This window comes from Anthonomus grandis, chromosome 17, assembly GCF_022605725.1.
Source record: "Anthonomus grandis grandis chromosome 17, icAntGran1.3, whole genome shotgun sequence".
NCBI classification, from domain to species: Eukaryota; Metazoa; Arthropoda; class Insecta; order Coleoptera; family Curculionidae; genus Anthonomus; species Anthonomus grandis.
This window is the reverse complement of record NC_065562.1, coordinates 8,830,878-8,842,945: the sequence shown is the minus strand read 5'-3', so window position 1 is coordinate 8,842,945 and position 12,068 is coordinate 8,830,878. Positions and strand designations below refer to the sequence as shown.

Below are 12,068 nucleotides of genomic sequence, written 5' to 3'. Positions count from 1 at the left end.
GTTAATATTTACATCTTTGGATGAAAATAATTTGTCCCAATGAGTAGAAATAATAATTTCATTGATAGTGTCGTAATTGGCATTATTAAATTTTAACTTTGTATATGAATTACTAGCATTTTTTTTTTTCGATATTAAATTCTTCTTCGATATTAAATTTTCTCTCGATATTTTTATCCGATATTAAATTAACATGTATTTCCAAAGACGTGTGATGGCTATCTTTAGGCACAAATGGATCCATACTTTTATTTACAATAATTTTTGTAGAATTAGAGAGAAGTAGAATTAGTAGAATTAGAAGACGTGACTAAATTGCTTTAGATTATTAAAGTAAAAAGCATCAGAAAATTATTTGCTGCAAGGATCAGTGGCGTTGAGGCAATGGATCCTTAACATTCGGTTTTTGTGACCATATTAAATTAGGTAGATTAAAGTCACCCATTATTAAAAAATAACTATTAATATTAGTGCTTATAATATTTTCTAGTTTAGATAGTTATTTACTGCCGCATGAGGTGGAATATAAACACTGCATAAAAATAATTTTCTGCCTCCCGCTAAAGTAACACTCACCCATATGTCTTCGATTATTGTGTTAGAATTACACCACATAGAGACAAATTGCCTGCGGTATAAGTCACGAATCGCCACCATATAAGACCACCATCACTTTTGCCACTAATGTTAGCCTTCCTATCAATCTAAAAAACGTCAAGTCTAAAAACGTTATAGTTGTTAGGAAACAGCGCGGAGTCCAAAACGTTGGGATTTTACCAAGACTCCGTTATTGAGATACAGTTGTATAGACAGGTGCAGGCAGACTGATAAAAGTCTACTATTTTTGTCCTAAAGCCTCTGGTATTTTGGTAATAAACAAAAAATTGCTGAGACGAACTCATTAAAAAAAAATTGAGAGTTGCCACAAGAAATTAAAAAAGTGCAAATAAGAAGATAAACCATATCTTCTTATTTGCTCCATATTTTCTTATTTCTCCATATTTTCTTATTTCAAAGTTATGCTAGCACGGAAGACAGCGTGTGCTCATTAATAATATTAATGGTTTTACTGTTCTCGTCCCTCTTTATGAAAACTTTCATTTCTTTCACCCAACAAAATTTGTTCGAATTCGAATTTTTATAAAATTCCCTAGCTTTCTTGTGAAGTTGCTTATAGTAGAGTTGAAAGGTGTTCGTTGACAAATATTTTTGGGCCATGCTCAAATCCTAAGTCTGTTGCTTTTAACCCATGATTTCTTTTCAATTTAGCGGCACTAATAAATTCGTTTCTTTTATCTACGGATGAGAATTTGACCACCATGTTTTTGTGTTGGGTTGAAGTATTTGTACCCTTTCCTGTTTCTTCTAAGGGATGCCACAAAATTCAACATTATATTTACAACTATCTTTCTTGCTGCATTAATTCAATTTGGGACCTCAAAGACATACACTCCTTACGCACTTCGATCAATTCGTGCTGCATGTTTCCTACAGTCTTAGATAGAATATTTACTTTCTCCATTTGGACTGTGAAATCGTCTATTTTCCCACTAAAAAAGTTTGGCGAGTCCGTAAATCCCGACTGCGCTGATTTTAAAGTGTTTACTAAATGTTTTGCCAAGTTGTTTTTGGTTTTAAAGTAAATATTAGGTCTAGGGTCAGATTCATTGAATTTGAAACACTGTGCAATACTAGAAGAGACGTTCCCAAAGGTAATAGATCGATAAGATCCGAGGATGTTGAGTTCACCGAGCAATGGTTTATTAAGTTTTTTGAAAAAATGTTTGTTAAAAGGACTAAAAATGGTAAACTTGATTTTTTCTCTAACTCATAGGTAAACTGTATGTTGGGATGAACAGAATTAATAAAATCAACAAAGTTTTCTAGATCGTCTTTGGTTCCATTAAAAATAGTAAAAATGACGTTCCGAAATTTATTCGCATTCGACAAAGAACCCATTACCAAGCCAGTTTTTTGCTCGAAAAAATTATTGTCAAATTGAAAAAAGTTTTGAAGGAGCACACAATTGACTAGAGAACACAAATCCAAAATAAAATGACTGGAAATAAAATTCTCTGAGTATTAAAATACAATCACTCGGAGATGCTCGGGAACAAGCTAGTAACATCAAGAGTGATAAGCCAGGATTGGGGTGGTATCTGGATAGAAGAAAAATTCTAGGAGACAAACGTTCAGTTAATTGAGAAGAATTTTCTTTTATCGAAAAAGGATTGTTGAACTTTAACGTAGAAGATAACGAAGAAGAAAATCTGAAAGCAGGAGAATTCATGTAAGGAACTACTAGACGAACAGGGCAGTTAGCATTCTGTATTTTCGGTAGGCAGTAAAGGAGAGGAGTGGAGGGATTCATGGGAATGAGTTTTTTTTTTCAGAGATGGAAAAGTAATCAAGAGTCAACTTATTCATAGGGTTGTTAGTTAGGTTCCAAAAATTAATGAAATTTAGGAACTGAGTAACCTTAGATAACTAATCTGGTATATTCGTTATAACAATAGTTTCCCTTGTCGGCTTTTGTTAAAACTAAATAATATTTTTCTTATTATAAAGATGATCATTGTTGTTATCTTTCAAATATTTGTTGATTTTAAGGATAATTCCCCTTTCACACACTCTGGATTGTAAAGTTCACTAGTTTTTAAATTCTTAGTATGTTTGATTTGGAAGGCGAGTTGTCTGAATTTATTATATACAGTGCTTTCATTTCAAAACGCACTAGCCTTAATAACTTCTTCAAAAAAAAAACACGTCAATTTAGATATACAGGGTGACGTTTAATTTAATATTTGACAAAGTTCTGTTGATCATCTTCTCACCTCCAGCTAACCTCACTTTGATATGTCAAATGGGAACCTCCATCGTGTGACACTCATCAGTAGCTATCACACTATAGGATAGCCATTTGACATACCAAAGTATGACGTTGATTTGATAACTAGATTTAAGCTCACTATTCGCTGTACGTCAGCCGATTTAATTTTTTTTTGGCACTGGTAAATAAACATTTTAATGCTGCTTACAATGACAGAGGGATTTATAAAGTGACCAATGTCAGCAGGGTATGTTGCTCAGTCTGATAGGAAGATACCTATTAGGATTAATGGTCATCGAATCCAGTTTAATATGTGTAAACATATAGGTGTAACTATTAGGAAGTCCTCTTTGGCTAACCATCTTGTTGACTCGAGTATTTTCCTTAAGATACAAGTATAAAAGTCTTACACAATAAGAGTAAAATTGATTTGCTGGAGACAATGGCTTACACTGAAAAGGCTTTTAAAAATCCATCATGTCTAAATGAAAAATTTACATTCGAAAGCCGTATGATTTTTTATTAACTTAACTAATGAGACTCATAAACACAATTTGCTACATATTTCTCCCACATTAAATTTAAAAAGTTTCTTTACTGGATTTTCCAAGATATGCCAAAAGCTATTTATAGATCTGATGACCCCTAGTCGGGAGAAACATGTACCTAGTCGTAATTGTAATTAAATGGTTTTATGATACTGTGAATTTAGAGCATTTTTTTGATTGTGCATGACAATAAAACTTGAGAAAGAGAATACAAATTTTGTTGATACCTTAGGAACGTCAAATCAAAGGTCATCATTATAAAGGCCTCCTCTGACAACTACTATCGTAAATAAATATATTTTTTTTAGTTTGTATAATATTTCGAAAAACGGCTAAGAAGAAATTACACCATCAAAAACAGTAAACTTTATTTAAATTGCTTTTAGAATCCTTATTGTATGACCAATTACTTTTGGGTAATCGGATAAAAAACCTTGTATTTACTTAACAAACACTAATATATATTTATCATTTCCAGGACTGCCGACAGCCCTTCATAGGTGGGTCATTCTTCGACCACGAGGGTCAACCCTACTGCGAAACCCACTACCACTTGAAACGTGGTTCTTTATGCGCCGGATGCCACAAACCCATTTCCGGTCGTTGCGTCACCGCGATGTTTAGAAAATTCCATCCGGAACACTTCGTATGCGCCTTTTGCTTAAAACAGCTGAACAAGGGAACGTTTAAGGAACAGAACGACAAACCCTATTGTCATTTGTGCTTTGAGAAGCTATTTGGTTAGACTAGATTGGTAATCTGTATACCTCTTATTATTCATCTTTAAACAGAAGTTACAGAATTTAGGATATAAAGTGAAAAGATGCAAATTTTTAACAAGCAAGGCAGTAGCATGTGTTGCTAGCTATTGCTATTTTAATAAAAGATTTGGAATTGTTTTTTATACTAATAAAAATCGCCCATATTTGAATTGGGGCATACTGCTTAAAAAATGGATAGGGCAGACCGGGTAACAACGAGAAACTTTTTAATTAACCTGATTTTTGAAAATTTAGTGTAAGTTTTACCGTTTATGATCAATATTTGTTCAGGACAACTTTTTCGATCAAAGATAAGTAGATAAAAATAACTTTCCAGATAGAGTTATCTTAAAGCTCAATCTCATTTTCCAAATTTCTGGAAATTGGCAGAAAGTACAAAGACCTAACAGGTTAACAAGTATATAGAATTCAAAATAACCATCACAGTCTCATAGTATACTTTCAATTACAGGCACACCTTATATAAAATTTTGCATTACATAATAATAGCAAGAAGTAGTAGTAATTATGTTCTAAAAGTCCCTTTGCAAAAACCTCAGGCATTACTGCTGACCGTCATTTCTTACCGCGACCACGGACGGAATCCGTCTTCCTAATAAGGACACAAACCTTTCTTAGTCTAGGCTTTTTAGTACCTCATGTGACAGACAGGAAGTTGTAACCGATAGTTTCTATCCTTAACCTATCTGGCACTCACCTATAAAATACCTCAGCATGGTTACAACAAACTGGGACCGAGACCTAGATGCAAGTCTATTAGACTTCTTACAGATTATAAGATGCAGGTGCCTGTTGTTACCTGTAAGAAGTCTAATAAGGTTGGTTGCCCTATGCTGAATCAGCAACCAAGCTGCTTTAGCTTTTGTTAAATTTGATAGCATTTCCTTTGACTTCCAATGTTCCCTAGTATTTTCTCGTGACCAGTACGTGAGGAATATGCCTTTCTCAAGACACCCTTGCGAACCCGTCGGCTGACTCATTACCCACTGTTCCGCTATGTCCCGGAAGCGTATAGCCAATTCCTACCATTCTGCAATGTACTCACCTAACAATCGTGTTATATCGTGGTAGGGACTGTCAAAACAAAACGCGCATAAAAACTCAACAAATGTACAATGTCCATTTATGATGACGTACTGTATGGATAAATTCTATCACGGTGCATCGCAGTAATTCAACTAATTTTGAATACCAACTAAAGAATAATATCTAATAATATTCATGTATTTATTTATTAAATAAACGTAATGAAAATTTCAAAATGAAAATTGTGTAAGTACATTGATTTTTTAATGTAAACCATGTGATTTTGCATTAGGTTATGTCTCTAAAATATTTGCGGCAAGGTTTCTTTTGCGTTTTCCAGGTCTTCTTTCTAATTCTATATTTGTTGGACGACCTGCTGAGAGTTGCGCCGCGATACTGAAGTAGGCTAATCTTTCTGTAATTATAGTTTGTTTTTATTTTCATCCAAAGACAGTACTGCCTGTGCTGGAGTTGTAATTTGCCTAATACATGATTTAATTTTTGAATTGTTTTTGTATTACCAACTGAACAAACAAGTGAAACTATTTCAGTTATTTTCGCAAAATGTTGAGAAAGATTTTTGACAGCTTCGAGATCATTTTTCAGATCAGACTCTGTAATATTAGGTATATTTATTTCTTCTTTTTTCCTCTGATATTTCCGCCCCATCAAATTCAATGTGAATATCATCCATGTCACTAAAAAAATCGACATGTGTTTTCTCTCCTAAAGCTAATTTAACTAATTCTTTTTTTATTATCGGTTGTTAATATCGGGGCGTGTGAATCTCAATTCCGATTTACAAAACCCGCCGGCATAATTTTTTTTAGTAAGAAATTGTTATTAAATCATATTCTAAAAGTCGTCTTTTATGGTAAGTTTCAAATACCTTGGCTATAAAGTCAACTAATGCACAGGCATTAAAAGATCGACAACGTTCTAATACAACGTCTTTAAATATACGAATTGACGTCTTAACGTATTTATTGGTATTGTTTTCTCGAGTAATCCAGTCACTACGGTAATGCAAGCACCAGTCTTGATGACGTTTCCAAAGAGTTTCGATGTATGTTTTTAAATATTTATAATTTTCTTGGGAATAATCTTTTATCAAACTCTGAAAATATTCTGTATATTCTTCGTCAGTTTTTGCGAAAATCACTTGTCTAAACTCTAACATTATCTTTTTTTTTACTTCTTTTTGTATAGAATTATGGGATAGCGATAGCCATGCCGTCAAAATGCTTGGCAAATATGACATATGCATAGAAATAAGACTAAGTGTGAAAAAATAGCTTTAAGGGCATACCCTTCAGCGCCTCTCTTATCAGAACCATGCCCTCCAAATCTTTTTTCCACAAGTGCTTCTTTTGCGGCTGAAAATACTAATATTTAATTTCCTACAGTCTGGGCTTTATGCAACACGACCCCTAAAGGAATAGCCCCAATTTTATTTGCAGCAAAAAAAAATGTGACGCATGTATTGGTCTAATCACAAGATCCACTTGCATCGACGAATACCACTTCCTGAGCGATTCGACATTCATTAGCCCTTTTCATTATTTTTTTTTATAATAATAATAACGTTTATTAAAAACAATGGACATAATATATACTTACTAACTAATACAATAAATAAAAACATAAACGTTTAGAAATATCACTGAAGCACACTTAGCACTTGTGCGTGATTTGTGGTTACATAATCGGGTAGATGTCACATTTAGTTAACTGTCCTTATTGGGTAAACAGTCTATAGCCGGGATTAGAAAGGGCATTTCAACTCTTTTGGCCATGAGTTTTACGAGTCGTGCCAAGTATATGCCAAGTTGTTTTGACTAGTCGATAAACTTTGGGTAATATTTAACTCTATCTTGTTTTTCTTTATATATTTAAGGATTTCTAAGCAATATAGTTGATGCAAATCTAATATGTTACTTTCAGAAAGCACGTTATCAGTGGGATATGTTCTGTCTCTGCCAAAAATTATTTTAAAACCCATTTTTGAATTGATTTTAATTTTTGTATGTGTATTGCAGAAACCCTTCCCCGTCCCAAAATACCATAAACTAAATGACTTTGTACAAGAGACATATATACAATTTTTAGATATTCTGTGGTCAAAAAGTCTCAAGTACATACATTTTGAGAGCAGTCCCGCTTTCAAACATAGGATACTTTACTAGCACTAGTACTTTAAATTTAGGTTAGAAAAGGGTAATAAAATAAAGCAGAAAATGCACGCTATGATAGCTGAAAATCTACTTACACGAAATATGTATCGGGGTAGAATAATTTATCCCTACTCTACCAAACTCCAAGGTAAAGCGTTGCATCGTAGTAGGGTTTGTTAAGCTTTTATGCGAGTTTTGCTTTGACAGTGCCTACCACGATATAACGCAATTCGTTGGGTGCGTGCGTTGCACAATGGTAGGAAGTGGCTATACGCGTCCCGGAACTCATAAACGGACTCATAATTACCGCATAATCGGACTGACTTCCTCTTGCATAACTTGAATAGTGCATCCCAGCACTCTTGCACCTGTTTGAAGCTGGTTCTGGACGCCTGGCTATCACCCCTTTTAACTTGGTCTCTGGATTCACGAAATGCACACACATTTAAAATGGCTCTTTCCCTGAACGGTAACATATGCCGTCAGCAATGATGAAATAGCGTGGGGATTTTGGTATTTTATTGACAACAGTTCTTAAAATTGTCAACATTTTGAATATCAGCACTCAAATAATTATCTTGTTTTTTCAACCACGGAATAGGTTCTCGAATATCCAAAGACCTCTTCTCCAATAAAGTCACAAATTCCCTCCTTGCAAATCATTTCCTCTCAAAGCATTGCCTGAACGAACTAAATAGCGTATTGAACTGGTGATATTTGCGTTTTTTTGTTGAGTATATGGATCTATAAGCTGAGATTCTGCAGTATTTGCAGTTTCCCTTTGGTGTATTAGGTCCCTACAGTTTTTATGAGAACTCTTCGGATGAGGTGTGAATCTTTCCAATTTCAAAAACCAATGTTTCAGAATGCCCACTCAGCATCAGATTACCATGCAGAGTCAGTTTTGCTAACGATATAAGAGATAATCGTGTTCAACGTCGTAATGTAACCAATTAAAACTTGTCAACCATTTATGCTGCATATTTTGTGACTTTTTGACTTGCTTTGTCTTTAAAATATTTCTCGAGCATTTTCACTTTTTCTTTTTCAGGCATCGTGCATTTTGTATTTTGATGTTTGTGAACCTTATGTATACATAATAATCTTTCCGTGGTAAAACTTTAGCATTTAGGTCATTGCTCTATTTAACCATATTTAAAATATTTTAAATTTGTTTAATTTTAAATAATTTTCTTCAAACAATAATAATGTAAACAGATCTAGTCACTCGTGGTATCGTTTCTTTGATTTCGTTTCCAAAGAAAGACAGCGAAGGTAACGCTGCCATTGCATAAGTCGTCCGTGAAAAAATTTGCCAGAGAATTCTTAAGGCAGAACCGTAGCGCTAGTAGTAGTAGCATTGGCTGCATGTAAAGCGGGTATTATGAAGTTTGGTGTCATTCACATATAATCTGTTTTCTGCTGCCTCTCCTAAAACCTTTGAATTCAGTGCATTTTTTTAATTCAAATGGTCATAAAGTGGGATCAGTCTCAGCTACCACACCTTAATTTTAACGAAAATATTTAAATTGTCTCATTGTTACCCGTTTGACCCTATACATAATTTTATTGTTAATGTAAGTTTAAAATGTTTTTTGCTATTTTTCAAATATAGGTTTGCGTCGTATATATTTGAAAGTTAGCATCTATCTGTTCGTTCTTCAAAAGCCATAAAAGCAAAACTTTGCTTAATAATTCTTGTGGTAAGTTGTGATAATTCGTAAGCCATATGAGAGTTTACTAGTCAAAAAGAATTATTGTGTTTCTCTATACCCATTTTAAATTTTAACAATTTTAGATGATAGATTTTATTATATCGCTATTCGAAGTAAGATTTAGTTTATTAATGGTTCGTTAAAACTGAATTTATTGTGACTTATTTACGCTTTAATGCACAATGTCCAAACTTCAATAAATTCATTTTGTCACGAATGATAATTAATAAGTCCTATAAATGGTCATTTATACTTGGCTTTTTTACTTAAAGGCTTTATTACTTGTAAACATATTTCTAATATACACATTATTATTTTATATATTTTACAGTTATACATTTTTTACAAATATTCTGGGGAGATATTAATTATTATTTTTTTAAGTTTTTTTCACTTGTTAATTCACCATTTTTAAATGGCAGTCTAGACTAGAATATTTTTGTAAAGTTGCTTTTAAAATCTATCTACAGCGTTATAACAGTGTGAAAATATTGCTAATTTTAGTTAAATATTTATGTGTTTTATTTCTGAAACCCCTTGAAATTAACAGTTAACACCAGTTGGGTTTATTAATTTGAATTTAAGTTATTACAAACTTCTTTATTTATAATAACTAGAGGTAGATATAGCATTCATGTTCTATAATAATTTAAATACTAGGATATACCACAAACTCGATACTGACGAGCAGTAAATGCGCCGCCCACACCCTATGGTTCTCTATTGAGATGTTCGCTGTTTTCCCTGCATTTATATCGATAAACCATAGATGTCTTGTGTGTTCATCGATATCAATGCAGATCTATGTGAATTTAAATGTCATTAACGCCTGAGTAATCAGAGTCCTAGTTAAAAGCGTTACCGATCCCGGTTTGTAAATATGAGACCTTTAAAGGCTTATTTTCCAACCCTTCAGTGTAGTCGAGCATGTTAGAGTTGTGTCGTCGGCAAACTAGTAGATCTTATTCGTCTCTGTTGTAGGTAGAACGAATATGTATATGTTAAACAGGAATGGTGAAAGGAGTGTACCTTGTGAAACCAATGCTAGACTTGGAAAAGTATTTGACAGCGATGACACAGAATATTCTGTTCTGTAAGAGTAAACCTGCATTATCTAGTAGCCGAAAAAGTTGGAGTTTGCATAATAATCCATGGTGCTACATCTTATAAATGCCTTAAAGATATCGAGAAATATTACATCTGTGTTGAGACCACGGTTGGTCCAGAATGAAATTATGGTGGATCTGATACACCGTGAAGTGTTCTCTCCGGAATCCAAACTGTCAGGAAGAGATGTAGTTACTTTAAGGTCTCTTAAGAATAATCTTTCCGCGTCTTTCCCTACGGCTGACAGTCATGTGCCTGTAATTTTCGGGTCTTCTAAGTCATCCTTCTGGGGATTAAGTTAATTTTGGCTGATTTCTATTAAGATTGGAAGTGGCTGTAAAGAAAGACCGTATTAGAAATTCTTGCTTGGTTATCAAGTTTCACTGCCTCATCTCGTTGGTATGCTCATCCAGTATGGTGTGAATCCTTGACCCTGGGTCCTCTTGGTTGGCCCTGTAGAGTTATTCCTGAAGGATCTTTTGTCCTCAATAGGTTCGTCTATAGACGATTACAGTCATTGATGGTTTCTCTGATTTCATCAGGAAAGGACGCCTTGTTGGATTTGCCGGAAGTGGTCCTCTTCGCATCTTAAGGAGCTCAGGAATCGGCAGATAGCGTTTCTTTTCACAACTGCGTCTGGGGAAGGAGGATTTATAATGATCGGTGCTAAGGGAAAGTTTCCCGAAAACTCCTTAAAACTTCGCTATTCCGTGTATTGCATGCACCTTTATGGCTATTGTTGGTCGCCATATCAAACTCCAATGTAAATTCTAGATATGTGAAGTAGCTGCAGAGTTTTTAACAAGAAAAGAAAAAGAAACAATTAAACAAGATTTGTGGTCAGCTTGAGAGCGGGATCGTCAGGACGTTGAAGGAAATAGATTCTGCCATGTTTTTGGCTAGCCCTACGTTAACCTACGTTTGTTAGTGCACATCATCATCCAGCCAAACACGTACATTGTTAAACATAGGCCACCTCCATAAGTCTTCATGTCCTTTTATCTTGTGCAGTTGCAACCCAGTTACTGGTAATTCTTTTGAGGTTGTCCGTCCATCGAGTTGGTGGTCTTCCCCTACTTCGTTTGTCCGATATTGGTCTCCAGTAGTTAGTTTAGTGAGAGTGACTGTTTCTGCGGCATACGTCAAAACCGAAAGTACACATTGATTAAATGGTCTTCCTTTAAGGTGGACTGGAACTTAATTTTTAAATATATCACTGAGTTTACCAAACGTGGCCCAACCCAGTGTTATCCTTCTCAGCAGTTCGGTGGTCTGGTTATCTCTGCCAATTTTTGTTTCATGCCCGAGGTAAACGTATTTATCCACGATCTCAATGTTGGTGTTTTCCAGTCTGATTGAAACACTAGATACCAAGTTTATCATCATTTTGGTCTTGTTATCTGTACAAACTCTTCACTCGTATTTTCACAAACATATTAGAAATAAAATTTGATTTCTGCCACCTGACATTCTTTCTGTTAAAGGTCACATCAGAGATCTGGCGTTCACTCAGTGTCCACCAATGCTCCTAACAGGCAGGTGAATCAACAGACTTAGGTCTCAACAATCTGTAAGGAGTGCTGAACATCATTCTAAAATGGTGCGAGAAAGAGGAAATGTCCATTAATCTGCACAAAATGGCTATTCTCCCGAAAAAGGAATATGGCCGAACTCAAACTGCCATTCCTGAGAGGTGAAACCATCCAATTTGCAACAAAGGCGAAATATCTTGGGATAACCTTAGATGGGACGCTTAATTGGAACTCGCATCTTCAAGACAAAACAATCAAGAAAGCAAAACTGTCCCTATGGAACTGTCGCAGGATATGCGGCAAAACCTGGGAAGCCAAAACAGATGCAGTGGTTATATACACAGGTCATCAGAT

The 12,068-nt window shown here is 34.6% G+C and overlaps 1 protein-coding gene across 2 annotated transcripts in view; it reads left to right on the top strand.

The window, feature by feature from the left end:
• Nucleotides 1–9,318, top strand: part of LOC126746549 (leupaxin) — a 186,626-nt gene extending 177,308 nt beyond the window's left edge. For both annotated transcript variants that reach the window (XM_050454858.1, XM_050454857.1), the window contains exon 8: nt 3,857–9,318. In XM_050454858.1, coding sequence (XP_050310815.1) covers nt 3,857–4,123 — 267 coding nt within the window. In that variant the 3' untranslated portion in view covers nt 4,124–9,318. The remainder of the gene's footprint in view (nt 1–3,856) is intronic.
• Nucleotides 9,319–12,068: the final 2,750 nt, after the last annotated feature.